Source organism: Terrapene carolina, unplaced genomic scaffold (assembly GCF_002925995.2).
Source record: "Terrapene carolina triunguis isolate 2854851 unplaced genomic scaffold, T_m_triunguis-2.0 Scaffold558, whole genome shotgun sequence".
NCBI lineage: Eukaryota > Metazoa > Chordata > Testudines > Emydidae > Terrapene > Terrapene triunguis.
Genome location: NW_020664909.1, coordinates 3,127,571 through 3,151,841, shown reverse-complemented (window position 1 = coordinate 3,151,841; position 24,271 = coordinate 3,127,571). Strand labels below are relative to the sequence as shown.

The 24,271-nt window shown below is 39.7% G+C and overlaps 2 protein-coding genes across 2 annotated transcripts; one reads left to right on the top strand and one right to left on the bottom strand.

Moving 5' to 3' along the window:
* Positions 1–1,030: 1,030 nt before the first annotated feature.
* Positions 1,031–18,760, bottom strand: CEP97 (centrosomal protein 97). The gene is made up of 11 exons (XM_024216511.3): positions 18,684–18,760; positions 15,389–15,531; positions 12,345–12,503; positions 11,799–11,900; positions 10,730–10,843; positions 9,153–9,319; positions 8,224–8,388; positions 7,774–7,907; positions 6,411–7,188; positions 4,785–4,860; positions 1,031–3,850 (listed from the first exon to the last, which is right to left on the bottom strand). Exons 1-11 carry the CDS (start codon positions 18,733–18,735, stop codon positions 3,125–3,127), a joined length of 2,616 nt encoding a protein of 871 aa, XP_024072279.1. The 5' UTR covers positions 18,736–18,760; the 3' UTR covers positions 1,031–3,124.
* Positions 18,761–18,956: 196 nt separating this feature from the next.
* Positions 18,957–23,767, top strand: RPL24 (ribosomal protein L24). Its single transcript, XM_024216512.1, has 6 exons — positions 18,957–19,062; positions 19,178–19,253; positions 20,282–20,392; positions 22,192–22,328; positions 22,964–23,027; positions 23,637–23,767. Exons 1-6 carry the CDS (start codon positions 19,058–19,060, stop codon positions 23,715–23,717), a joined length of 474 nt encoding a protein of 157 aa, XP_024072280.1. The 5' UTR covers positions 18,957–19,057; the 3' UTR covers positions 23,718–23,767.
* The last annotated feature ends 504 nt before the right edge of the window (positions 23,768–24,271 follow it).

The following is a 24,271-nucleotide window of genomic DNA, read 5'->3' as shown; positions in this document are numbered from 1 at the left end:
AAAATGTAGAAATAGTGTAAGGAAACCAAAACAACACAGACCACAACTAGGACTTGTGTACACATATCCCAGAATTATTTGAGAATACGTGAGCTCAGCTAAGCCTATTTTAGCATACATCATGTTTTTATTTGCTATTTTTCTGCTTTATCTTTCGTTATCTCTTTTCCTTTCCATATTTATGGTATTATTTAGCCTTTTATTTCATGCTGCTCAACACAATACATTTTTGCTTAAGTACAACTAATTACTTTTAATCCTGCAAAAGCTATTAATCCAAATCTCTCTCTCTCTCTCTAACGTTTATATATGCTAAATTTAGGCAATTTATTTTCTACACATGCAAGATATACCGCACAATAACAGAAGAGATATTTTGTGCTTCAAAGCTTTTGAAAAAGTTAACAAGATACAGCTGAATATTATAAATTGGTATATATTTTGCTATAACTTCACAAATGAAAGATTTTTGGATGTTATATAGAGAGTTGGATGTACAGGTTACAAGTAAAAGTTGATACAGATATCGGGTAAAATAAAAGTCTTCATGCATTTGTGTTTGCAAGTCCCATTACTACAGGGAATACTATGAACTTCTATGGCTTCCATGGAAAATTAGTTTTATGGAGGTATTACCTTTTGGCACTTACATAACATATGTTGACTCTTCTCAGCTTAGTTCCTGGCAGCAAATGAGGCACTTTTATATAAAATAGCAAAATTAAAGTCTTCAGTAATTGATACTGTTCTTATCCAAAGAAATTAAGAGAGCTCTAACTATTTTTCAATATATGATCTATTACACTGACATTCTGTCACTAGAGAGAGTGAACTTGACACTTCCACCCAATCACCACTTCGTGATTCCTTTCAAGATTTGGCAACTGTTTCGTGTACAGGAGAGAAATCTTCTCACACTTAATGGTACACTCCAAGTCCCTTTAAAGAGAGACATGAGAGTTCCACACCAGATTGATACAAACCCCCCCACCCCCCCAAGGGCCCGATCCTGAAAGAGGCAGAGATCTCCAACAGCCATTGATTTCAATGGAAGTAAAGATCTCACATCTCCTTAGATCAACTAAATGCCAACCCAATTACACTACAGATATATTTTAACTAGCATGAGGTGGCAAGATGTATATTTAATATACTTCACCCTCAATTATCTAAATGTTCTCATTCAAAATAGAGTCAAGTGCCCTAGCTTCTTAATTACAACAAGAATTCCCAGATTACCCAATACTTATATAACATCCCCCAAGACTTTTGGAAAAAAAGAAGGTTGTACTATATATAAAGATAAGCTTTATTCTGTCAAGGTGAACTTCACACCTGTGCACAGGGCTGGTAAAAGGCCCATACACTACTTGAGTTCCACTTCAGCTCTATTTTGGGGACTCAAGCGGTTCGCTGGCCTTCTGCCAGCTGTCTGCACAGGGGTGAATTCCATCCTCAGGACCTAATAGGGACCGGGAATGAAGGCCTTTAAAAAATAATAATCTCCAGAATTTAACAGGGTGACATGTTTGGAAAAATCACTTTACATTTAAAGAAGCAATAGCTGACCTTGTGAAAACTATCTTTGTTCATGTGATTAGTTGCATTGACCTCAGAGAAATTCACACAAATAATTCAAAAAGCATCGATCGCTCATGTTGCAAAATGCAATACTAGTGATCTGGAGGTTCAGCCTTACAGTGCATTTGCTGATTTTTTTTATTTTACTGATGACCTTTCCCGATTACATGGCACAATAATTTTCTATTGCTACTTTTGTGCCATACTGAAGATTATTTTATTTCCCTGAATGAGGTATAACAGGATAAAGTGGGGTCTGCATTATGCCTAACTGCCATTTATAATTTATCTGCTGTCACTGCTTCCCCAGAGTTTAAAAGGAAGGTGTAGCAAAACTAAATCAGCACATTCAGACACACACAGGTTTACAATTAATATTTAAAACCAATTAGTGTCAAATGTTTAATGCTCCTTTACATGGGGAAAAAAAACAACATGGGGCAGAAAACAGTTTCAACTCATGGAATTTCCTCCTAATATTTACACCTGAGATACCAGCAGATAACAGGGCCATCCTTGTGGAGGTTCAATACTTCTAATCAGGTCATCAAGCCTCCCACTTTAACCACACCAGTATGGCTCCCTCCAGAACTATGTTTTCATCTTGTTCCTACACACATTGCTGCGGTTCACTTGGCAGAGAGGGACACTGTATATGCTTATGTCACTAGGTCCTTTTGGAGCCCTTACTCACGAAATACTGCCATTGACTCTAGCATGAGTCTTACCTGAGAAAGGACAGCACGATTGGGTCGTATGGGAGACAAGGGTCAAGACTTGTTTTAAAAATGCATCCCTAAAGTTTGACTCTCCTAAGTCCATATTTAAGCTTCTAAATAAATGGCCTATTTTCAAAGGTGCAGAGCACTCAGGAGTTTCAATTGTCTTTTAAAAAGAAAACATAAAAGAATCTTGTTTTTCTGCTGATGCAGCTGTCTCGGGCCTACCGCCCCATCACTTGCAACTTGTCCTGTCAGTAACTTGGGATTCTAGTTTTAGAGCACTTACTTTTGAAAATCTTGACAGATATCTAAGTTCGGGTCCACAGAAACTCAAGGGATTCTTGAGTTGTCCTTTTTCCTGTCAGTTTATACCGATACATGCACAGATAGTCTTCATTCTTCCTCTATTTCTATCTTTCCCCATGCTGTTTCCTTATTTTTACAGAACATAAACTCAAGCTCTGACTTTTAGGAAAAATAAAAACTTACTAAGACTTATGTACTTTAGCTGAATTGAGCCAATAGGAAAAAATCATAATCCTTTGAATTATATTTTATGAAAACCAGTTATTAAGATACAAGAGTCATTAAGAAATAAAGTGCGTAATGTCCACCAGAGAGCTTTGCTCATTTCAGTTTAGCATAGTTAGCATCAACATTCAATTAGAAGATTTAGCAAGATGCTATTAAAAGTTAAGCCTTTCTGGTAACATGGGTCTAGGAATCCAGAATAAAATATATGAAAAGAATACAAATTCTGTATAAATGGCAAAAAAACAAACTATAACTGTATTCCCTAATTTTCCATGGAGCTAAGCCTACTACACAGCTATGCCAACAGGCAGCACCTGAAATGAAGCATCACATTCTGTTTGCTTCCCTTCCACTACTCCTGAATTCAATTTGCAACTTTCTGGTGTCTGATTAATTTCATTTTGTGCAGGTGAAGGTACGTCTTGAGAGACATTTATAGAAACAGCATCAGACAAAGAATACGGTTTTTCTGCTGATGCAGCTGTCTGTGGCCTACTCCTTTCTGTCCCATCACTGCAACTTGTCTGGTTATCAGCCTCTTCTAGCTGCTGAACTGACAACAAGTATTCTTGGAGAAGACTACTGTCCTGCTCACTATTTGAGCTCTCTTTACTCCATTCCTCATGGTCTGCCTGGACATCCTCTGTATCTGAAATACATTCTGAGACAGGATCGCCACACTGTTTGACTGTTTCTATAGAATTCCCAATCAGAGAGCTCTCACTTCCTTCTGTGGAACTCTTTTCAGAGCCATGAGAGTCATTAACATGAGTTTGGTCAGTTATGGAGGAGTGAAAGCCAGAGTCTGGGAACTCAGGTAAAGTTTTCTCATGAAGAGCTTCAGTAGCTGAAACCAACCAGGTAGAACTACCAACAGGAGAGGTTTCTTGATTGAGCCTGGATGACTGGACAGATTGTTTGGATGGACACAAAGTACTTGATGCAGAAACACCATGCTGCCAAGTGCTAAGGTTTTGGTTCACTGAAAGTTGCCACTGCTGAAGGGATCTAACCTGTAAACCATAGGGAAAAAATCATGATTAAATAAGGGAAATAAAGGCACTTTGTTTCTTAGGAATGTTTTGTAAATTGGCCAGTCAATCTAATATTCAATGTAAGATGCAAGGACTAAATAAAAAGTAAGTGCACTTTGTCTCAAAGAAGGGAAAGTTTCATTTCCCACTGTTAAATAGAGGAGGGGAGGGAAGGGGAGGCGAGAAAAGGGAACGGGAAAAGAAAGGAAAAGAAAAAAGAAACGAAACCAAACCATTGAGGAAAATTTTAAGAAGGGACAACACATGTTTAAAAGAATATAAAGGTTTCACTGTCTTGGTACTACAACTACAGAAGTACTCAACTCTTTGAAAGAGGTCCACCTATAAGATGTAGCATCAACCTTTTAGCTTTAGAATTTAGTTAAAGAACAACGTGTAGCCTTCAGAACTAGTATGGTTTCATAATCTTCTCAAGTCATTCAGAGAATACTGTGGCAATAGCCAGTTATTCTTTCACTAAACCCACTGTGGGTTTCTACATACATTTTCAAACTGCTAGTGGCAGACAATATAGCCATTAACAGAACTTTCTAGTAAGTGATCCACCATGCCAAGTCAGTTTTGCTTCCCATTTGCTTCCACTTGACTCATTTACCTTCTCCTGTATTTTCTCCTTACTTTTATTCCAAATTGATTTTATTTTTAGTTATTAAAACATATATAAGTTTCTAATTTTGCAGACAGCTCTGCATACTTTTTCTAGAATGCTAATGGCAGGCCTTATAGCCAATTAGCAGATAACCTTCTACTAATGCATCTAGCGTGCAAGGTCAGTTTTGCAAGGATGAGCTATACTTTGCATACTTAAAAAGAATATGTATTTAGAAGCATGCTTTTTAGTTAATCTGTAAAGAGGAAAATGAGAGAGAGAGAAAGAAAGAAAGAAGCTTACCTGGTTCCAAAGGTATCTGACAGCCTCCTCTTGTACAAGTTTTTGAATCCTTTCTTCTTCTCTTTCTTTTTTTAATCTACACACACACCCAAGATACTTCGTTTTAAATATTGAAATAAAGCAGTGGTTTTTTTGGTTGACAATACCAGTACATTTGTATAAAAGCACAATTTTATATGAGGCTATTCTTGAAAGATACTACAGAGCAAACATTTAAATATTGCAACTTGACTTATCAGCATCTTTTAGCTGTTGAACAGACTTCAAATACTGTTGGAGAAAACTACTATCCTGCTCACTGTTAAAGCTTTTTGTACTCTATTCTCCATGGTCTACTGAACATCCTCTGTATCTGAAGGACATAGGGTCCTCATGCTGTTTAACTGTTTACCTGTTTCTATAGAACTCCCCATCAGAGAGCTCTCTCTTCCTCCTGTGGAACTCTTTTCACAGATACATCCATTACTTTGGTCAATCATAGAAAAAAAGTGAAACCCACTGTGGGTTTTTACACACATTTTCAAATTGCTAGTGACAGACAAAACAGCTATTAGCCGACAACTTTCTAATAAGGGATCTACCAGGCCAGGCCAGGCCAGGTCAATTTTGCTTCCCATCAGCTTTAAGATGTGGGTAATTACAAACAAATGACTGTGAAGTGTGGTTCTCTTCTGTAAAGTAACACTGTGAAAGTGGCATTATGAGGTTGTATTTTATTGTGTCTCATTGGTTTTGTATAAAATTTTCTCACTTTAGCCAATGCTTTTCTAACTTCTAGCTCCATTACTCAAACTAATCTCCAAGAGCCAAGCTGAGATGTTTCCCTTTTCATGCATCAACGTCAGTAATAAAGGTTCTGCATGCATCTGTTCAAACCCAACCATAGGTTAATGGATTGCACATATGTAACCAAAGGCATCATCCAAAAGCAATGGGATTTCACAGGTGTCACTGAGGGCTTAATTTGACTCTCAGAACCTTTATTACTTGTGATGAGATGGAATGATCCTAGAGCCTCACTCAGATCCCAGGTTGAGTTTACAGGGCTGACAGAAAATAATCTTGTAAACTGAGCAACTTTGAGATGAAATCATACAAACATAGACTCCTATGATGCCTTGTTACACAGTCACTTTTCAGAGAAAACCCTCATATTCAAAATGAAAAAACCAAATACCCCCAACACTGATTTACTGTGATCTCAGCAAGGATCCTGGAACACCACCTTTCACATTCAGAACCATTCATGCTCTCGCTGAACTCTAAGAGAATATCTTATTTTGCTTGTATATTAGAGTCTATTGCCCTGAATGTGGGAGGATGAAGAAGAGAGAAAATTTCCCTTTAACTAAACATGTGTAGATAGAGCTATAGTGAAGAGAGGGGAGTTACATTCATGCTGATAAGGGAGACCGAAGAGAAAGCTGACTCCTGCTGTGATCATAGTAGTTCTGTGTTAGCATACCAAGACCTACTGTGTATAGAGTTACAGTCATACAAATAGTTCCATAAGCCAAGATAAGTTTATACTCATTCTGAAATGCATTAGAACAAGGTATTTTTTCTGTTCTGATTACATTAATTCAGTTTTGAGAATAAGAACATAAAATAAGACTTTCGACTTACTTTCTTATTTCATCAGTTAAGAAAACAATATGCTCTTGCATTCTGCTTAGCCGAATTTCATAACGCACTTCCTTGGCTCTGGAATGGTAGTTTCTGGTGTGGAATCCCCTCCAGCAGGCCTGAAGCTTGGTGGCCGCTTTGTTCATTCTTTGAAGTTCAGCATCTTGGTCAACAGCAGCTGATGCATCAATAGAATTTCTCTCTATAGTTTGGTCAATATAAAGATTTTTAATTAATGGTTCATCATCCGTTAATGGTGGCTTGAGATGGCTGCACAGAACTTGGTCAACAGATGCTAAACAGTCATTAATACTAGCAGTTGGGTTAGCAGTGACTGTTGCTGGACATGGGGAAGTCAATATTCCATCCTCATTATCTTCCTCTTGAGTTTCCACAGTTTCTGCTGCTTTGATGGAACACTCTTTTGTAATCCAAGAAGTCTTTTCCTGCTTGTTATCATCCTCAACTTTATTGACCTCTTTCACAAATACAATCACCGTATTATCATCATCTTCTAGGTTCAAATTGATTCCATGTAGCCTTAATTCTGTAGTGGGAGATACTGGAGACAGTCCTGAAGCAACTGGCATAAAAGTAGACTCTGAGGACAGAAGGCTGCAGTTCAATTTGTCCTCGTCAGTCTGTACATCCTCCAGGTACAGCTCCTTGCGACAGCTTCTTTCAGCTTGCACTGAAGCTGGAAAGACATTCTTAACTGCGTAGGAATGGTCATCACTGGAGCCTGGTCCAACCCAAGAATTCCTTTGGATAACAGGTTCTAGATGAACAGAGAGCCAAATTTAGACTACACAATATTTAAATATATAATTTATTTATTTAAATCAACCCAAGTATTTACTGAGTAGTAATAGGATCTGAAGTGCGAACAATGGCAATCATATGATTATTTAACATAGATATTGCAGTAGCACCCAGGGAACCCCACTATATACCAGGGTGCTATATACTATACAAAAACAGTAAGCAATTGTCCCTCACAAGAAGAAATGTCTAACTAGACAGAACAGTCAAAAAGTAGTAGGCACATAACAGAAGTAACGAGCTAATAGAAGGTATTATTATGAGTTACTTATTAATCCCATTAGTGACTATTTTCAAGATTTCAATAAGTGATAAAAGTGGTATTAGAAAACAAAGTATACCAATACCTGTATTACTTAAGTTAAAAACAATCCAAACAAATACAAAGACCTGAAGGATCCGTTCCAGAGTAGGACTACATTGCTAATTTTCCCTTCACAAAGTTATTTGTGTGCAAACAGCTATTTTGTTAATTTCCACAGTGAACAGTAGCTCCCATCACCAACTCAGATTAGGTAACAGTGGCAGATTTGGATCTTACCACTTTCAAGAATTATCTGGGGCCCTTGGATTGGACTGTTGTGTTCATATATAGCAGGCACCACTTTGTTGGGAGTAGAGGATGTAGGCGGCTCTTCATTTTGGCTTTGGTACATCAGCTGCTTCTGGTGGAGCCTAAACAGAAACAAAATCCAAGTAATTTGAAAAACTGTCTTTTAAAATAAGAATTAAACTAGTGGTGCATAAGGGAACTATAACTACCAGCTATTCTGTGGAAAAAACAATTGGTTAAACTATTCTAAAACAAGGGGCTGATTGTACAAATCCTTACTCATACAAGAAGTTTCACTGAAGCCACCTTACAACAGTTAGGGCCTGCAGGACCTGGTTCTAAACTGTCAAAATTAATTAGGTTATCTTTAAAATTCCTCAGTTGAATAGAATAGCACTTACTAAGTGCCATCGATAGTTCAAGCTAAAATGTTCTCACCTCTGCTTACTCAGTATTTTTTCCAGTTTGGCATCCTCTTCAGTCTGGAGACCAAATGTAGAGGTAAGAGGACAAACAGTGGCCAGATACTGGACTAACTGAACATGCTGGCCAGGTCGATATGATCGTCCTTTACCTTGACTGTAAAGCCATTCTGCTTTCAAACTGGGGAGGGGGGAAAAACGCACAGTCATTGTCTTGGTATAAAATCATAGTTGTATACAAGTCATTTTCTTATTGCTAAGCTCTCTTCGTAACTTTTCTTTTACTGTGTGCCTTTGCTATATAAATGCAAATCATGGTCCCCTGCACAAAGGCCAGAGAAACAGAGATTTTCAGAGGAGCTGATGAAGAATCTCTCACAAAAAAGGGGCCGTAAAGCAGAAGATCTATTCTGCAACTGATATTCTAGCCCATGGGCTGGCAATGCTCTTCACCCATCCAGTCTCCGTTCATTTTTTTTAAATGAATTTGCTTCACCTGTGTTCATGCCCCTTTTTTGTATTCTATAAACATATGGATGAATGAGTTTATTAGCAGAAAGGTTCACTGAAACAAACTTTATAAGCATATATTGCAGAATCTTGATAGAAAGTACACAGTGAATTTTAAATTGTGAGTATTCACATTGTAAACCTTAAGAGTTATGCTCATCCAGTCAGGGAGCAGCGATATACTAAGCAGAAACATACCATGTCCAGAACAGCTTGTATTTTGTGCACTATCTATTCACAATGAAATGAATCATGACAAAGCATGAGTATTTTTTCCTGTACACTGAAACATATAGTAGCAAACAAACAAAGACAGAATGGATAAGTGCAGTTGATCTGGAGATACATTTCCACTCACGCAAAAATAAAATACTAATTCACTTTATCCAAACATATTAACCAATTTGAAAAGAGCAATTAAAAAAATTATTTCACCTCTCTTTCTGAGAAATCACATATCCATCCAGAACTTTAAGATTCAGACACCAGCTGACAATATATGGCCGATAGTCAAATCCAGGAATAGAAGGTGTGGCCATCACACAAGGGTTATTCATGATTGACAACTGCTCCAACTCAGGAAAGGAAGCCAAGAAAGAAATCTGTAACAAAGGACGTCTTTGTTGACAGAAGAGAACTACTGCATGTTTAGAAAACGTAATGTATTTCCATTGGTTAGACATCTTGGGCAGAGTACCAGCATTATAGATGCGATAACTTTTGCTTGCAACACATACACTACTTCAAAAAAGAAAGAAGTACTAACAATACTGTGAACACCACTGCCATCTAACCATCCACTTTCCTGTAACACAGCAACCCCCATGGCCTTTGGAAAGAATCACCTCCTTTCAGTGCCCGGGTATGTATGGAGCGATTAGATATTTGTGTTATTCTGTATCAGCACAGGAGAGAAGAATGTCTTACCACTGTCAGGCCAATCAGTAGAAAAGATGGACTGTGACCATGTGATTCTAAGGAAAAGGACGGAGGAATGTACATCTGCCCAAACTAAGGTGTCCCTCCACCACGAAGGCTACGCTGACAATTTGGCAGGAGCAACTACTTATTTTAAAATAAAATAAAAAATAAATAAATAATAAACAACTATAGCCAGAAATGGGCCATTTTCATTACCACTAGAAACAGTTATTTTTCTCTCCTGCTGACAATAGCTCACCTTAACTGATCACTCTCCTTACCATGTGTAGGGTAACACCCATTGTTTCATGTTCCCTGTGTGTGTGTGTGTGTGTGTGTGTGTGTATATATCTATATCTATCTATCTTCCTTCTGTATTTTCCACTACATGCATCCGATGAAGTGAGCTATAGCCCATGAAAGCTTATGCTACAATAAATTTGTTAGTCTCTAAGGTGCCACAAGTACTCCTATTCTTTTTGCGGATACAGACTAACACGGCTACTACTCTGAAATATAGCCAAAATATTTGCCATGTGTTTCATGGTAAAAGAACAGAACAGAGATGGGCCCAAACCAAAACTACAAATACAAACTTTAGGAAAGTTTGGGTCCAGGATGTGCACTTCAAACCTATCCTTTGAGAACAGAAATTGTTTGTTGGATTTCTCAGCTGGCTTTGACAGCTGATCAGATTTGTCCTCACTCTGTAGATACAGGAAGAAAAACCAGGAGAAGTATTTTATCAATTCGTAGGCAACATCTGGCCCTTGGAGTGGACTTTGGGTATCTTTGAGCAATTAAACAAGGAAGGAGAAAAATGACAGCTGAAAGTTAAAACTTCCATCCCAACACATTTCTTTTTGGTTTTAAGGAAAACATCCAAACCAGAGGATCAGCTGGTTTGTGTAGTTGTTCACTGCATGAATCTTTACTACAGAAACAAATTAGTACAAACAAACCCCAGTAGTCTAGTATATTTTGAGAAAGCAAAGCTGGTTTTACTTACATTCTTGATACTTTGCTCTCAAAAGAGCTATCCTTTTTTACTGTAAGTAAAAATTTGGGGATAAATATTCCACATTTCTTACCTCATTTAAGTCTCTGATTTCATTTTCTGCCAAAGAGAGAATAGTCAGACTTTGAGGTAGGCAAACAGGTGCCATACGAAGTGAGGTTATAATATTTCCATGCAGCAGCAGAGTCTATGAAACAAAAGTATTGTAATGAAATGTATGCTTTTTTTGTCAAAACATGAATTTTGTGAACAGTGCAGAACACACACACAGTGAAATGACAATGTAAAGCTTTGCCAGTGTTTGCAAACAGATTATTGGTTGTTATAGTCAGGGAAAATAGTAATACCTTGAAAGAGTCTCATATTTAAAAGCAAAATTTCCCTTTATAAAATGTATGGTTTTAAAGTTTCTAACTACCGATATTTTTTAAAGTACATTTGGAAATGTATCTTTTTCCTATGCAGATAGTTCAGTGCAAAAGAGGTAGCAGAAATTGCTTTGTCCTGATCCAGTACTTAAGAGGAGGAGGAGGAGTTTATTCTGAGGGCAGGTCTATACTACTGCGGAGATCGACGCTCTGAGATCAATCCACCAGCGGTCGATTTAGCAAGTCTAGTAAAGACCTGGCAAATTGACTGCAGATTGCTCTCCAGTCGACCCCTGTACTCTACCCCTGACGAGAAGAGTAAGGTAAGTCGACAGGAGATTTTCTCCCGTTGACACCTCGCGTTGTAGACCCCGCGGTAACTCGACCTAAGGTACATAGATTCCAGCTACGTTAATAACGTAGCTGGAGTTGCGTAGCGAAGGTCGACTTACCGTGGTAGTGTAGACATAGTCTGAAAAGAGAACTGGGAGCCAGGAACTTAAGTTCTCATCACTACACTCATACCAATTCACTATGTGGCCTGGGACAAAATTACAGATTGTTCACAAGTGAATCACAAATTCTCTGCCTCCATCTCATGTTTAAAATGGGATAATAATTTTTTACATACCTCCGTAGTACAGCGATTATGGTGATTAATTAAAATTCTTTTAAAAGTGAATGGATAATGAAAAATGCTATCTGCTTAGAGTTACTATCACAACTGGTTTTTGCAAGAATATTCCAAAGACAGAAAGGTTAGGAAGCATTTACCTTTAGAGACAAAAGCCTGGAGAGATCTCCTATTTGAGGTATATTGTTGTCTGACAAATCAAGATGTTGAAGAGATGAGCAGCTATTGATCTGATCTATGGTCTACAACAAGAGAAATAATCATATTAATTACTCTAAGACTTTCTTTTTCTATTAAATAAAAGTTGATATCAACATTCTGCAATCTTTTCTGAAGCTAATGAGACTGGACAAATTGTACCATTTCAAAACTATATTATTAATACAACTATATTAAAAACAAGATTATTAAGTTTAGTTTATGACCTGCATTTCAAAAGATTACCCAAATCCCTTTATATTTTGGGATTCGATTATTTATGTCAGTTTTACTAGGAGATCCCTTACACAAATACGGCCTTTCTCCAATTCAGAGACTGGAAAGACACAAACGATCCATTTTTGCTCCCATTAAATTCCCATTCACTTTAATGGGAACAGAATCAGATTATGTAGTGATGTTTTTTCCAATTTACCCACATTCTGAACTACAGATTTCAGAAAACTTACAAAGAATAAATATTTCACCTTAAGGTTATTTCCTGCCAGGTTTAGCCATTCCAAGTGCACCAGATCCTTCAGCCCCTCCACATAACCAATACTGTTGTGAGGCAAGTTTAGTACCCGGAGCTGAGTCAGCTTTGCCACACCCATCATCCTTACAAGTCGATTGTTGGCTACTGACAGCTGTAGGTTGAATATAAGAAACGTTTTATTTTTACTGTCAAAGTGTATGAACAACACAGCCTATCAGAGACCTTGCTCTGATTTAACAGCTAAATATCCAATCCAACAAAAATACCATCAATCTAGATTTTCCATTTTCACACAAAGAATAACGTGGACAAGACAAACTGCAGAACCGTACAGACTCTTTCTTCATCAAACTCTTTTAAAATCTCATACAACAAACGGGGACAAATTCTCCTGGGCTGTTACCTGCTGAAAACAAAGGAACTGAAACCTGGAATGAATTTAGCAATTGGTAATCAGTATTTTAAATCAGCTTTGCAAAGTCACCATGAAAATGTACTATTCCAGGATCAAAATCTACTTGCTCATCCTCACCATAGTGGAGGATAAAAAAAAAATATATTTTACACAACTGTCAAAAAATAGTTTTTATCCCCAGAAAGAGAGTAGTTTTTAATTATGTTTTAAATACAGACCACTTATAACGGCCACTTTCTACTCTATGAATTTGTCAGCACCCGTTAAGATCTAGGCAAATATTAATTCTACAATCAAAAACTCACAGAAAACTTGAATCCATATTGGAAATACACTTACTGCCCTTTAACCCTGGTGAAGCTACCATGTACTGATACCAATATATGTTTTAATATGAAGCATCATGAGAAACTGACCCCATCATCTGTACATATTTTTGATATGTCAACACCAAGTAGTAAAACTGATAATGTCTTAGTTATAGTTACTCTGATACAACAGGACCTGTGGTTCAGCTGTGAAAAGGATTAACTACTCTGTTTTTCTACTGTAATTTAACCTGAATTCAAATTTGCTTGTGTGAACTCACAGTGCATTTGTAGCTCCAAGCAGGTATAATATATCTAAATACTAGTCCATCCCAAATGTAATGTATGGGCTTTAGGAATGATAAATTCCTACATAAATGGTCAAAGCACAAATTAAAACAATGTTATCCTAAGCCAATATTGTGAGCGCTGGGCTTGAAAGACTCCTTTCATATATTAGTTTAGATTCTCCTCTGGAAGCTAATAAGGGGACTCAAAAAGACTGTTATTCATGTCTGGCTGGAGGCACTTCCAATAATAGTTAATGATGGACTTGGACTTGTTAAAGATGTCCTGTGGAGACCAATGCCCTGATCCTACAAACACGTATGCATGTGTTTAACTTTACTACCATGAATAGCCCTATTCATTTCAATAGACTACTCCCGGGACTAAAGTTAAGCATGAACATTAGTATTTGCACAATCAGGCCCTAAGTGACTCACGGCATTAATGTCAGAATGTAAAGCCATTTAATTTTACAGTTAGCACTTTTACTTCTTGTATTTTATCCTGTTTTACATTTATTTTTTTCTTAACCTCTCCTTGTGTTAATAAATTTTTATATCATATTCCAGGGGTTATTTACCATTCAATTCATTTTAGCAGTTGTATATTTATAACTTGGAAGTTTACATACATTAGCACAGGACTCACTTATGACTACAGTCTTACATTTTATGTTGCAAAGGCCTGGCTATTAAATGGATTGCCCTAAAAGCGATATTGGAATTTGTGATCATTTATTTTCATGCCTTTATAACTACTGGTAGTATTTTTCTTTTTAAGCACCAATAAAACGTTTGTTGACAAAACGGAACAATGAGGATGAACTATAGGTCAAACGGAGAAGGGTCCTGTTTAAGAGCGTGCAAATGAAAGGAGGACTGCATGGTCTGGTGACAGGGCATAGCACTAACAGTCATGAGATAGGCATCTATATCTAGCTGTGCCATTGTGTGTGACCTTTTGAGTCACTTAACCTCCTAGCACCTCAGCTACACCACATGTAAAAAAAAGGATAATAGTTACTCTCTTTGTAAACAGCTCTGAAATCCAAGGATGGAAAGTGCTATATACATACTTATTTATTACACATGGAAAATCTATGTTAAAAGAACGTTATTATTCATAGATTCATAGATTCTAGGACTGGAAGGGACCTCGAGAGGTCATCGAGTCCAGTCCCCTGCCCGCATGGCAGGACCAAATACTGTCTAGACCATCCCTGATAGACATTTATCTAACCTACTCTTAAATATCTCCAGAGATGGAGATTCCACAACCTCCCTAGGCAATTTATTCCAGTGTTTAACCACCCTGACAGTTAGGACCTTTTTCCTAATGTCCAACCTAGACCTCCCTTGCTGCAGTTTAAGCCCATTGCTTCTTGTTCTATCCTCAGAGGCTAAGGTGAACAAGTTTTCTCCCTCCTCCTTATGACACCCTTTTAGATACCTGAAAACTGCTATCATGTCCCCTCTCAGTCTTCTCTTTTCCAAACTAAACAAACCCAATTCTTTCAGCCTTCCTTCATAGGTCATGTTCTCAAGACCTTTAATCATTCTTGTTGCTCTTCTCTGGACCCTTTCCAATTTCTCCACATCTTTCTTGAAATGCGGTGCCCAGAACTGGACACAATACTCCAGCTGAGGCTGGTTGAGTCAAGCACTCAAAAGAAAGGAAATACCAGAATTAAGATTACTTTTGACTTCATTTGGAACTGGGTTCACTCAATATCTGAGTACCAGGCACCAGCATTTTTTTTTTTTTAACTAGACAATGAAATAAATTTTCTCTGAATTATATAGGTAACCAGGGAAACAATTTGTGCTACTATCAGCTGCAGACCTGCACTGGACTGCACTGAAAAAATCTCCTTTTCCATTCAGAAATATAGGAAGTTGCATAGTTAGTTTACTATGAAAAAGGAACTTTTAGAACTCATTTAATTAATTGTTGTAATAGAAATATTTTAACAAGCACAGTGCGGTTAAGTTATTTCATGGCCAACTCGAATCATATAATACCGACCTGCATTAAGTTCCTGCATTTCTCCAGGTGTTCCAGTTTAATTATTTGGTTTTTATCCAGAATTAGAGTATGAATGTCAGCATCACAGGGTAATGTTGGATCCAACTTTTGCAACCCCTGGCCTGACCAATTAACTACTGAACCTTGGAGAAAAGGGGAAAAAAGGAGTATAAGCACGTGTGCTGCCAATTCGCAAGCAATATAAACAGACTTATATTCATGACTAGAGAGAAATAACTGAATTCTATCATTTGCATCTCTGAGACTATGTCAAATGAATATTTCAGACTGAATAAATGAGAAGGATGACCCAGTGATTAGGACACTACCTTGAGACTTGGGAGTCCATATTCCACCACAGACTTTCCTGTGTGACCTTCGGCAAGTCACTTAGGTTCTATGCGTCTCAGTTCCCCTTCTAAAGCAGCAATAATTCTCTACCTCACAGGTATGTAGAGGTAGGTAAAACATTCAAGACTGCGATAATGAAGTAATGGGTGCCATATAAGTATCTCAGACTGACAGGTAGATATAATGGCTCTACAAACAATATTATAAGGCTTCAGCCTTGAAAAAATGCTGTGAAAATTTTCCATCCCAGTCACCAAATCTACTCACCATCTTTTACCATGATTCTCGTAATGAAAAATTTAATACATCCCTTGTCTTTCAAAAAATCTGATCACCTTTGTTGTAGTAGTCATAAGAGAAATACTGCAAAAAAGGGATCACTATATTTAGTGGGAATAGGAGCTAACAAAGACTTGTAATTCTTTCTCAGCGAGCAATCTCATTAATAGGAAGTCGAGGAGATTCATGACACTACTCTGAATAGCAGTAACAAAACATACCAGAGTCTTATTATTTTCATTCTGCTGCTGCTTGGGAAAGCTATGAGCAGCAGAAGTACTGGGGCTGTCTGCACATTCAGGAAAATAACACTGCATTGTTTTTTATCTGGAAGGTTGTCTATTTACACCAACTTCTGGGAAGGAGTTTTTTCTTTTAAAAGGCTTAAGTACCAACACAGAGAAATCTTCCCATTTGTTGCTGGAAAGGTTTTCCCCACTCCCCACCCCCTAAACTGGGAGCATGTATACTAGACTGGTTGGGATTTTTTTGACAAAATCTTTTTTTATTGTTTTTGAAAAATGCTGTTTCATCAAAGCTGTAATGTTTTGAGAGATACAGATTTCAACAAAGTTTCTGATGGGAAGGTTTATGATCTTCGAGTGGACTTTCTGGTGGAAACATGACCTTTTTGACACAATTCTGTTTCACAAAAATGTCCAAAAGGTTTTGTTTTTATTCCAATGTGAAACAAAAACAAATTTCAAAACCTTAAAAGTTGTCACAAAACAGAATAGTTGTTCTCTGGCCATCTGTAATGTATATTACAACTCTACACAGCATCAAACTAACTTTCCCATAAGGACCAGAAATGGGGAAACTGATGGGCTAAATGTTCCAGATTCCAGCACTGCCTCTAGTGGAAAGCCTGAGCAAACAGTACGCACTAAAAGTATCCAACACTTGAGTGCAGATATATTTTGGGCAAGACAAAATTCTAAAGTTGAGACCCACCACTTAAATCTGGGGACAGAGTTAAAACATTCCAGACAAAAGCACTTGTTGTAACAGAGCTGAGAAGGAGGGGCAGTCGCCAAAATAAGTGAAACTTAGACCACTAAAGCTTCAGAATCTACAGTTTCCAATGATCTCTTTCAGATATTAGTCCAGCTTAGGAGAAGGTACTGACTGTATCCTATTTACAGCACATGTAAACCACTCTCCCATTCCTACCCACTGCTGGTTCCCCCCCACCATCAGCTCAGTAGCAGACCACTGCCCTCTAGTGTCAAACTCTGAGGTAGTAGGAAACAATCAGTTCTGACAATCAATATGGGTTCTGTATGACTATATTCTTAGGCTTGGTCTACACTACGACTTTAATTCGGATTTAGCAGCGTTAATCCGAATTAACCCTTCACCCATCCACACTACAGAGCCAGTTAATTCGAATTAAAGGGCACTTAAAATCGATTTCTGTACTCCACCTCGACGAGCAGAGTAGCGCCAAAATCGATTTTGTTAATTCGAATTAGAGTTAGTGTGGCCGCACACCACTGAATTAATGTGGTTAAATTAATGGGGTAGTGTGGCCGCACACCACCGAATTAATGTGGTTAAAAACCGAATTCATGTGCTTAGTGTGGCCGCGCACAATCGAATTTATACAACCTGTTTCCCAAATTCGAATTATCTAAATTCGGATTAATCCCGTAGTGTAGACATACCCTTATACTCCTGCTGGAACCATGTTAAGGCTAAAAAGAGACTGTTGGTAAAGAACAGTCTTCAATCACTGAACTGATCGGCTAAATACAAAATTAACAGCTGGTCGCTTTCCCAAACAGAATCAGAATTAACCCCACATTACTTTTGTTAAGTTCACAGTTGTCCACAGAATTCTGAATAGCAGCAGTGGCAATGCTACTAAAAAAGCTATGATAGCAATAGAGACATAAAAGCGGTCTGGAAATTCAGGGGGACAACATGGTATATCTCTTATTTATAAGGTTAGCTTTGCAATAAGGCCTAATTTTTTTTAAATAAAACAACTTCTGTTTAAGCTCTCTCACTCACGAAGGAAAGCTCCTCCCCCCAACAGTGAACAGGATATTTTAGGACTGTTAGTTGTTATTTACATATACCTGTGGGACTGGATATCAGCTGCTTACTTGCAACAGAGCCTCCCCCACACCCGAAACCCAGCCACATCTCGTAGGGTGATTTCAGCACCACTGGGCGAGGGCTACCCTGGCAGCGGGAAGGTGGATGGCAACCAGTGCTATTGTCTCATGGTCTCTCTGTTTTGTGGGGGAGCGGAGGGGAGAAAAGGCCAGGTAACCCCCCTTTTCTCTGACATGTCCTGAATGGGGAAGGGACCAACTCGCCCAGACTCCCTTCACCTTCCCCCAGCTGCACCCCCATTAACCGGCTCGGAGCCGGCTCCACGAGCGACTACAGCCCCCCACCCTCTTAGCTGATCCCTCTGCGCCCCATTCACGGGCAGTGTTGAGTGGAGAGCGCAAAGCCTTCTGGGATTTGTAGTCCACTCCCTGAGTGAACAGCCAGGCTGTGCCGCGGAAAAAACAACATATCCCATGATGCACCGCGTGACCAACCTAATAAACGGTGGGAGAAAAGACACGAAATAAACCCCTGAGCCCCGCTACCAAGATTCCCCAGGAACCCTGTAACCCACCCGGCCGGTCCCCAGTGCCCCCGATACCTTCCCTGGCTCCCAGAGCCAACGGAGCCGCCTCGCTCCTTGCCGCCGCCATACTTCCCACTTGCTAACGACACCAGGCAACCGGGCGCCGCGCGCGCTGATTGGCTGCTTTAAGCCACGGGAAAAAAATAATTTCTGGGTATTTTATCTGCGGACTCCCTAGACCAGAGGCCCCGCGTCGCCCCCAACGGCCATTTTTTAAGTGAGTTTTGTGGGGGGGAAGTCCCTTTCGGACTGAAACCGGGGCGCGTCCTCCCGTGACGCACTGCGCGGCACGCGTTTCCCAGCGTGCGCTGCGCCGGGTATAGAAGGCAGTTTCCCATGATCCTCTCTTTCTCTGGGCCGCTGGAGTCGTTGGAGCTGCCGGCGCCATCATGAAGTAAGTGCCGCCGACCGGCGAGACCATCCGGCCCCATCCTCTAGGCCGAGCCCCCCGCGGGGCCGGGCCGGGCTCCCCCGCGGCGCTAACCCGCTCTGCTTTCTCTCCCCCGCAGGGTCGAGCTGTGCAGCTTCAGCGGCTACAAGATCTACCCGGGTCACGGCCGCCGCTACGCCCGCACGGACGGCAAGGTGAGGGGCCGGGCTCGGAGCGGGGTCCACGGGCTTGGGGGCGGGGTCAAGCGCACCCCCACGCGGGATCGTGGCACCGGCTGAGCCGGCCTGCGAGCGGCGGCCCCCCAGTCAGGGCTCGAACCCCGCCCGGCTGCTGAATGGAAGCGGCGGTCGGCCCGAGGCCACTGGGTGAACGGGCCGCCCCGGCTCCCCTATCGGGTAGGGCTGCGCGCTGGGGCCTCGTAGCTCGGCCGCCCTGGCGAGGGGACTGTGGTGCGTCTGGGTCTGGCGGGCTGCGGGAGCAGGCAGCATCCATGCTGTCGCCTGAGGTTCTGAGGGCAAAGAGTAGTTCACTCGTGGTTGGGAAAGGGGTGGCTTTAAGCATCAGGTCTGAAATCACTAGGCCCTGTAGAAAGTTTTGAATCCCGGGTAGATTGATTCACCCGTTTGTGCTGCCAAAGCCAATACGCTGAGTGGAATGGAGTTCACTGTGTCTGGGTCACTAAGATTCAACTTCAGACAGATGCTCCTTCCTTGGAGACAGAAGCTCTTTTGTTCTTCTGTAAGCATTAAGGTTTGACTCCCTTTGAGTAGTAGTGTAGTGAATCTCAGCAAACATTGGCCTAAATGTACTGACATTTTTTATCTTGGCATTATCTCCTCCCCCCCCCCCCCCGAAGGTGGGGGATGGCTTTTTTAAAAGCATAGATTGTACTACACAATTGGTGCCACATTCGCTTGCCTACTGTTGAAAGCATAGCTTGACATGTGAACATTATGAGAGCTGGGATTTTGATGTCAGGCACTCCTTATTGTGTGATCAGGGATCAGTATTCAAGCATTAATCATTAGTTTTATCAAATAACTGCCTGCTTCCAGTTCCTGTGTACTGGAAAACTGTTTGTACTCACTGGAGTAGTCAGACATTGTTGAAGGCTTTAATGCATCAGTGATGTGGAAAGGCTACCTAACAACTACAATTATGTTTTCTGTTGGTATTTTACTAGCCACAAAGTTGCCTTAAAAATATGTGTTCAACTTCCCAGGTTTTCCAGTTTTTGAATGCAAAATGCGAGTCTGCATTTCTTTCCAAGAGAAACCCCCGTCAGATCAACTGGACTGTTCTGTACAGGCGCAAACACAAGAAAGGGCAGTCTGTAAGTATACTTCATGTGTTGTGACTAACACTGCTTTGACTAGAAACCATTCTTCACTTGAAAGTTTAATCTAGTTTACCAAGCAGGTAAGTGAACGGTTTCTCTGGACATCATAGGGAGCCTAAACTATTGAGTTCTGTAGAATGTAAACCTTCATGTTTGTAAAGAGGTTTTTCAAGCCCTCATGACTGTGAAGACATTCACACACACAGACACTATCTCCATGTAGTTCCAATGCTTAGACTCACAGCTTTGCTAATGACAAGCACATTGAAATGAAGACTGGTTAATCTGACACCATGGCTGCAGTCTTTGGGAGATAGTATTATGTTGGTTCACATTTGAAAGGTGGCTATTTGTTGAGCACAAACTACTAATGTATGTTTCAGTAGTGCCTTGAGGCCTCAGTCAGGGCCATGCTGGGCTAGGGACTGACAAACTGACTAACAGTTCATGACTTAAAAATTGATCTGTAAAAAGTGGGGTGCTTGGTTAATCCATAGGTGGTAACTTTGATTGTTTTGTTTTTCTAAAAGTGAAATTTTATAAATGCACTGCTTGTGGTGGTATGGTAAACTAGTTTTAGAATGTTATCTTTGCAAACAGCCGAAATCAAAAATGCTCCCATCTGTCTGAAAACTTTGGCTGTGAAGTTGAAATTTTATGAGATACAAAAGTATTTTCATCAGGGCTACAGTGTGGCATTTCTTCTGTGTGTATTTCCAGTGGCCTTATTTATGTTCCAGGTGCATGGGCTTTTAAAGATCTTAGTCATATAATGGAAAGTGTTCTGTAAAATCCTAGTAAGTTAGGAGGGTTTCTAGCATTTGGTTTGATTGGCGCAGAGAACTATAGCTAGGGTATGTCTACAACCAGGGGTTATCAACCTTTTTCTTTCTGAGCCTCTTCCTCCTCCCCCTCCCCTGCCAACATGCTTTAAAAAAAAAAAAAAACAACAAAACCCTCCATGGCCCATCTGCCACAACTATTTTTCTGCATATAAAAGCCAGGGCCAGCAAGCAGGGCAATTGCCTGGGGCCCCAGTTAACCTGTAACAAGATGCACTTTTTATTCCAATTTTTTTTCACTGAATGTCAGGCAAGGAGGAAGAACAAAACTGTTATTTTATGGTTTTGTACCGCTGCTCTTCACTGTGATACCTGAGCATCTGCCACTTAAAATAGGCTGGCAGTGTTGAAGTCCCTTGCGGAGTCCAAGCAGCCTCTCTGATTCGTCTTCCTTTTGGGGTTATAGAAAGTTGTTCTTGAATGTAGGACTTTGGAAAGAGGTCTGGAGGAGCAGTGTAGCTGATACTCTGGTTATGCAGGGAAAGCTTTTGTCAAAGAGGAAGGTTTTGTAGTGTTTCCTAAAGATTCATCGTATGTTTTGAAGTTCATTCCATGACCATTATAATAAATAAGCTGGATATAGCTAATTGGCATTCTGTTTCTAGTCAGTCATAAGGAATTTATGTTTAAAAAGTTTAATTTTTAGCTAGCTATTTTCTATACATTGTAATGGTCTGTGAATTCAGTGACTATTACTGTTGGATTCATTTGTCTGCACATAAAGTAGAGATAGTCGTTACCATTAGTCAATATTTGCCAAGACAGAGTAATTTCCTGTTTGACGTATCTGAGGTACTACAGTAATTCTGTATACTACTGTTTGATAGCTGCAGATAAATTTGGACTTCACAGCAACCACTTTGCTAATTGCCCCTTGTGGGTTTTTTGTTCGTTTGTATTTTTATTTAATTTTTTGTAGCACTAATCTATTTTAAACCTCTCCCATTTTAGGAAGAAATACAAAAGAAGCGCACACGCCGTGCAGTCAAGTTCCAGAGGGCTATCACTGGTGCATCTTTGGCTGAAATAATGGCCAAGAGAAATCAGAAGCCTGAAGTGCGAAAGGCCCAGCGAGAACAAGCCATTAGGTGAGAATCTCTAGTCTGTTGCAGCAATCTCCTTAATATTTCCCAAATTATGGATTATGATTTCCTTTACAAATCCCTAAGCTGTGGAAGAGCTCTGTGCTTTGCATGCTGCAGGCTGTTGAAAACAAACTTAGAGAGATTCGTTACTAATTGCTTGGGACTGTAAAATACTAAATTACATAAAATTTGTTAATATTGCTTGAGCTTTTAAAAATTTAGCATTATCCCAATACTTGGGTATGATGTCAGGGTATCATAACGAGACTTGCCATTTTACTAATATTTAATTAAAATTTGTGAGGAAATATAGAGAGACAAGGTGGGTGAGGAAATAATTTCTGAAATACTGAGGAAATACAGTTCAGGGCATGGGAAATGTAGTGTGTCATGATACTCAAGCGTCTTGTTATATAACTAATCTAAGGGCCTTGGTGAACCTTTTGGGATGCTTCATGTGGCTGAATACAGGAGAGCCAACATATCTTATTTTTAAGTTTTAGTCTCATGGGGACTTTTTAATTACTTCACCTATTTTAATAGAACTTGCTTCACTTTTGAAAGGGAGCGATCTGGGTGAGTGGGAGAAATAAATAGCTGTTAATTTGTTCATTATAGTTCTTGCTATAAATTAACAGGGCTGCCAAAGAAGCCAAGAAGGCTAAGCAGGCAACCAAGAAGTCTACACCCTCTACAACAAAGGTAACATCCATTCGGCAATGAATAGGTGCTGTCTAATTGCATCCTGAAATACGGTCGTATATGGTAGTGCAAAATGTTTTAACTGGAAACTTCAGCATTCTGTGTTATCGAAACCACATTGCCCAGGCTTTGTGTTAAAGCTCAACACAGGTTATTCAGGGTGAACAATATCTGAAAGAGTAATCTTATACTTAAAATACTGCTATCTTATCAGGATTCCTCAGTTGTGAACTGCCTCTGAGAGAAGACTTTGGCTAGATAATTAGTTCAGTAGCCCCATAAGTGACTCTGTATTAATGTGTTGATGTATGCCTATTTTGGGAAGCAATAGCATCTACTTTGTCCTCCATGTAATTAGCAGCATGAATACTTGAGCTTAAACTGTGATAAGGCCATGCTGAAGTGAGTAATGGTAATACAGCATATATATAGTGTTGACAATGTTATGCAGTGCCAGTCAGTTCTTTGGTGTCTTATCTCTAGTAGACTTGACATAAATGTCCTAATCAAATGATTATTTGGCAAAGCTTTTCAAAGCGAAAAATGGAAGCATTTGTTTGGAGAACTAAATTTCATCCTCCCTCAATCATGTTTAATGTCTCTTTACAGGCTCCCACAAAGGCTGCACCTAAACAAAAGATTATGAAGCCAGTGAAAGTTTCTGCTCCTCGTGTTGGTGGAAAGCGCTAACTTGTCAAACAGTAGTTGGTTGCATTAAATAAACATCTGACTGACCTTCATGACTTGTGCAGTGTTTTATTAGGTTTACATATATGGACTCATTTAAAGAGTGATTAAAGTCTGCTTTGGCTGACTAGGTAATGAAAATATGCCTACTCCCTGTACAAAAATTTACCTTAGCTATTGGAAGGCAACAGGATCAAATGTAACCACAATTACATACAGTAGTAACTGGCTGAGTTCAGGGTGTAACTGTTAACCATACGGGATTCCACTAAGACACTTTTAGGGTGTGTCTAAACAGCAACTTGTCAACCACAGCTGGACCCTGTGAGGCAGGAGGGTTCCAGAGCTTGGGCTCCCAGTCTGAACCCAGAAGTCTACACAGCAATGAAACAGCCCCACAGTTGGAGCCTCCTGAGCCTGAGGGAGCTGGCACAGGCCAGCCCTGGGTTTTTCTTTGCTGTGTGGACATATCCTTAGAAATTATACTTTGCTTTCTGTGTTGGTGGTGATTGCGGTTGCTGGAGGGATCTGCCCTACGGTACAAGCAGGGTCCTCTA

Excerpts from the sequence above, each read along its gene's own strand:
- RPL24 (XM_024216512.1), top strand. Across the intron at positions 20,393-22,191 it reads AACACAAGAAAGGGCAGTCT|GAAGAAATACAAAAGAAGCG; the intron begins GTAAGTATACTT and ends CTCCCATTTTAG. Across the intron at positions 22,329-22,963 it reads CAGCGAGAACAAGCCATTAG|GGCTGCCAAAGAAGCCAAGA; the intron begins GTGAGAATCTCT and ends ATAAATTAACAG.
- CEP97 (XM_024216511.3), bottom strand. The coding sequence starts at position 18,735 with ATGGCGGCGGCAAGGAGCGAGGCGGCTCCGTTGGCTCTGGGAGCCAGG. Across the intron at positions 12,504-15,388 it reads AATGCAGGAACTTAATGCAG|CTGTCAGTAGCCAACAATCG; the intron begins GTCGGTATTATA and ends TTCAACCTACAG. Across the intron at positions 8,389-9,152 it reads GTGATTTCTCAGAAAGAGAG|TTTGAAAGCAGAATGGCTTT; the intron begins GTGAAATAATTT and ends CCCCCTCCCCAG.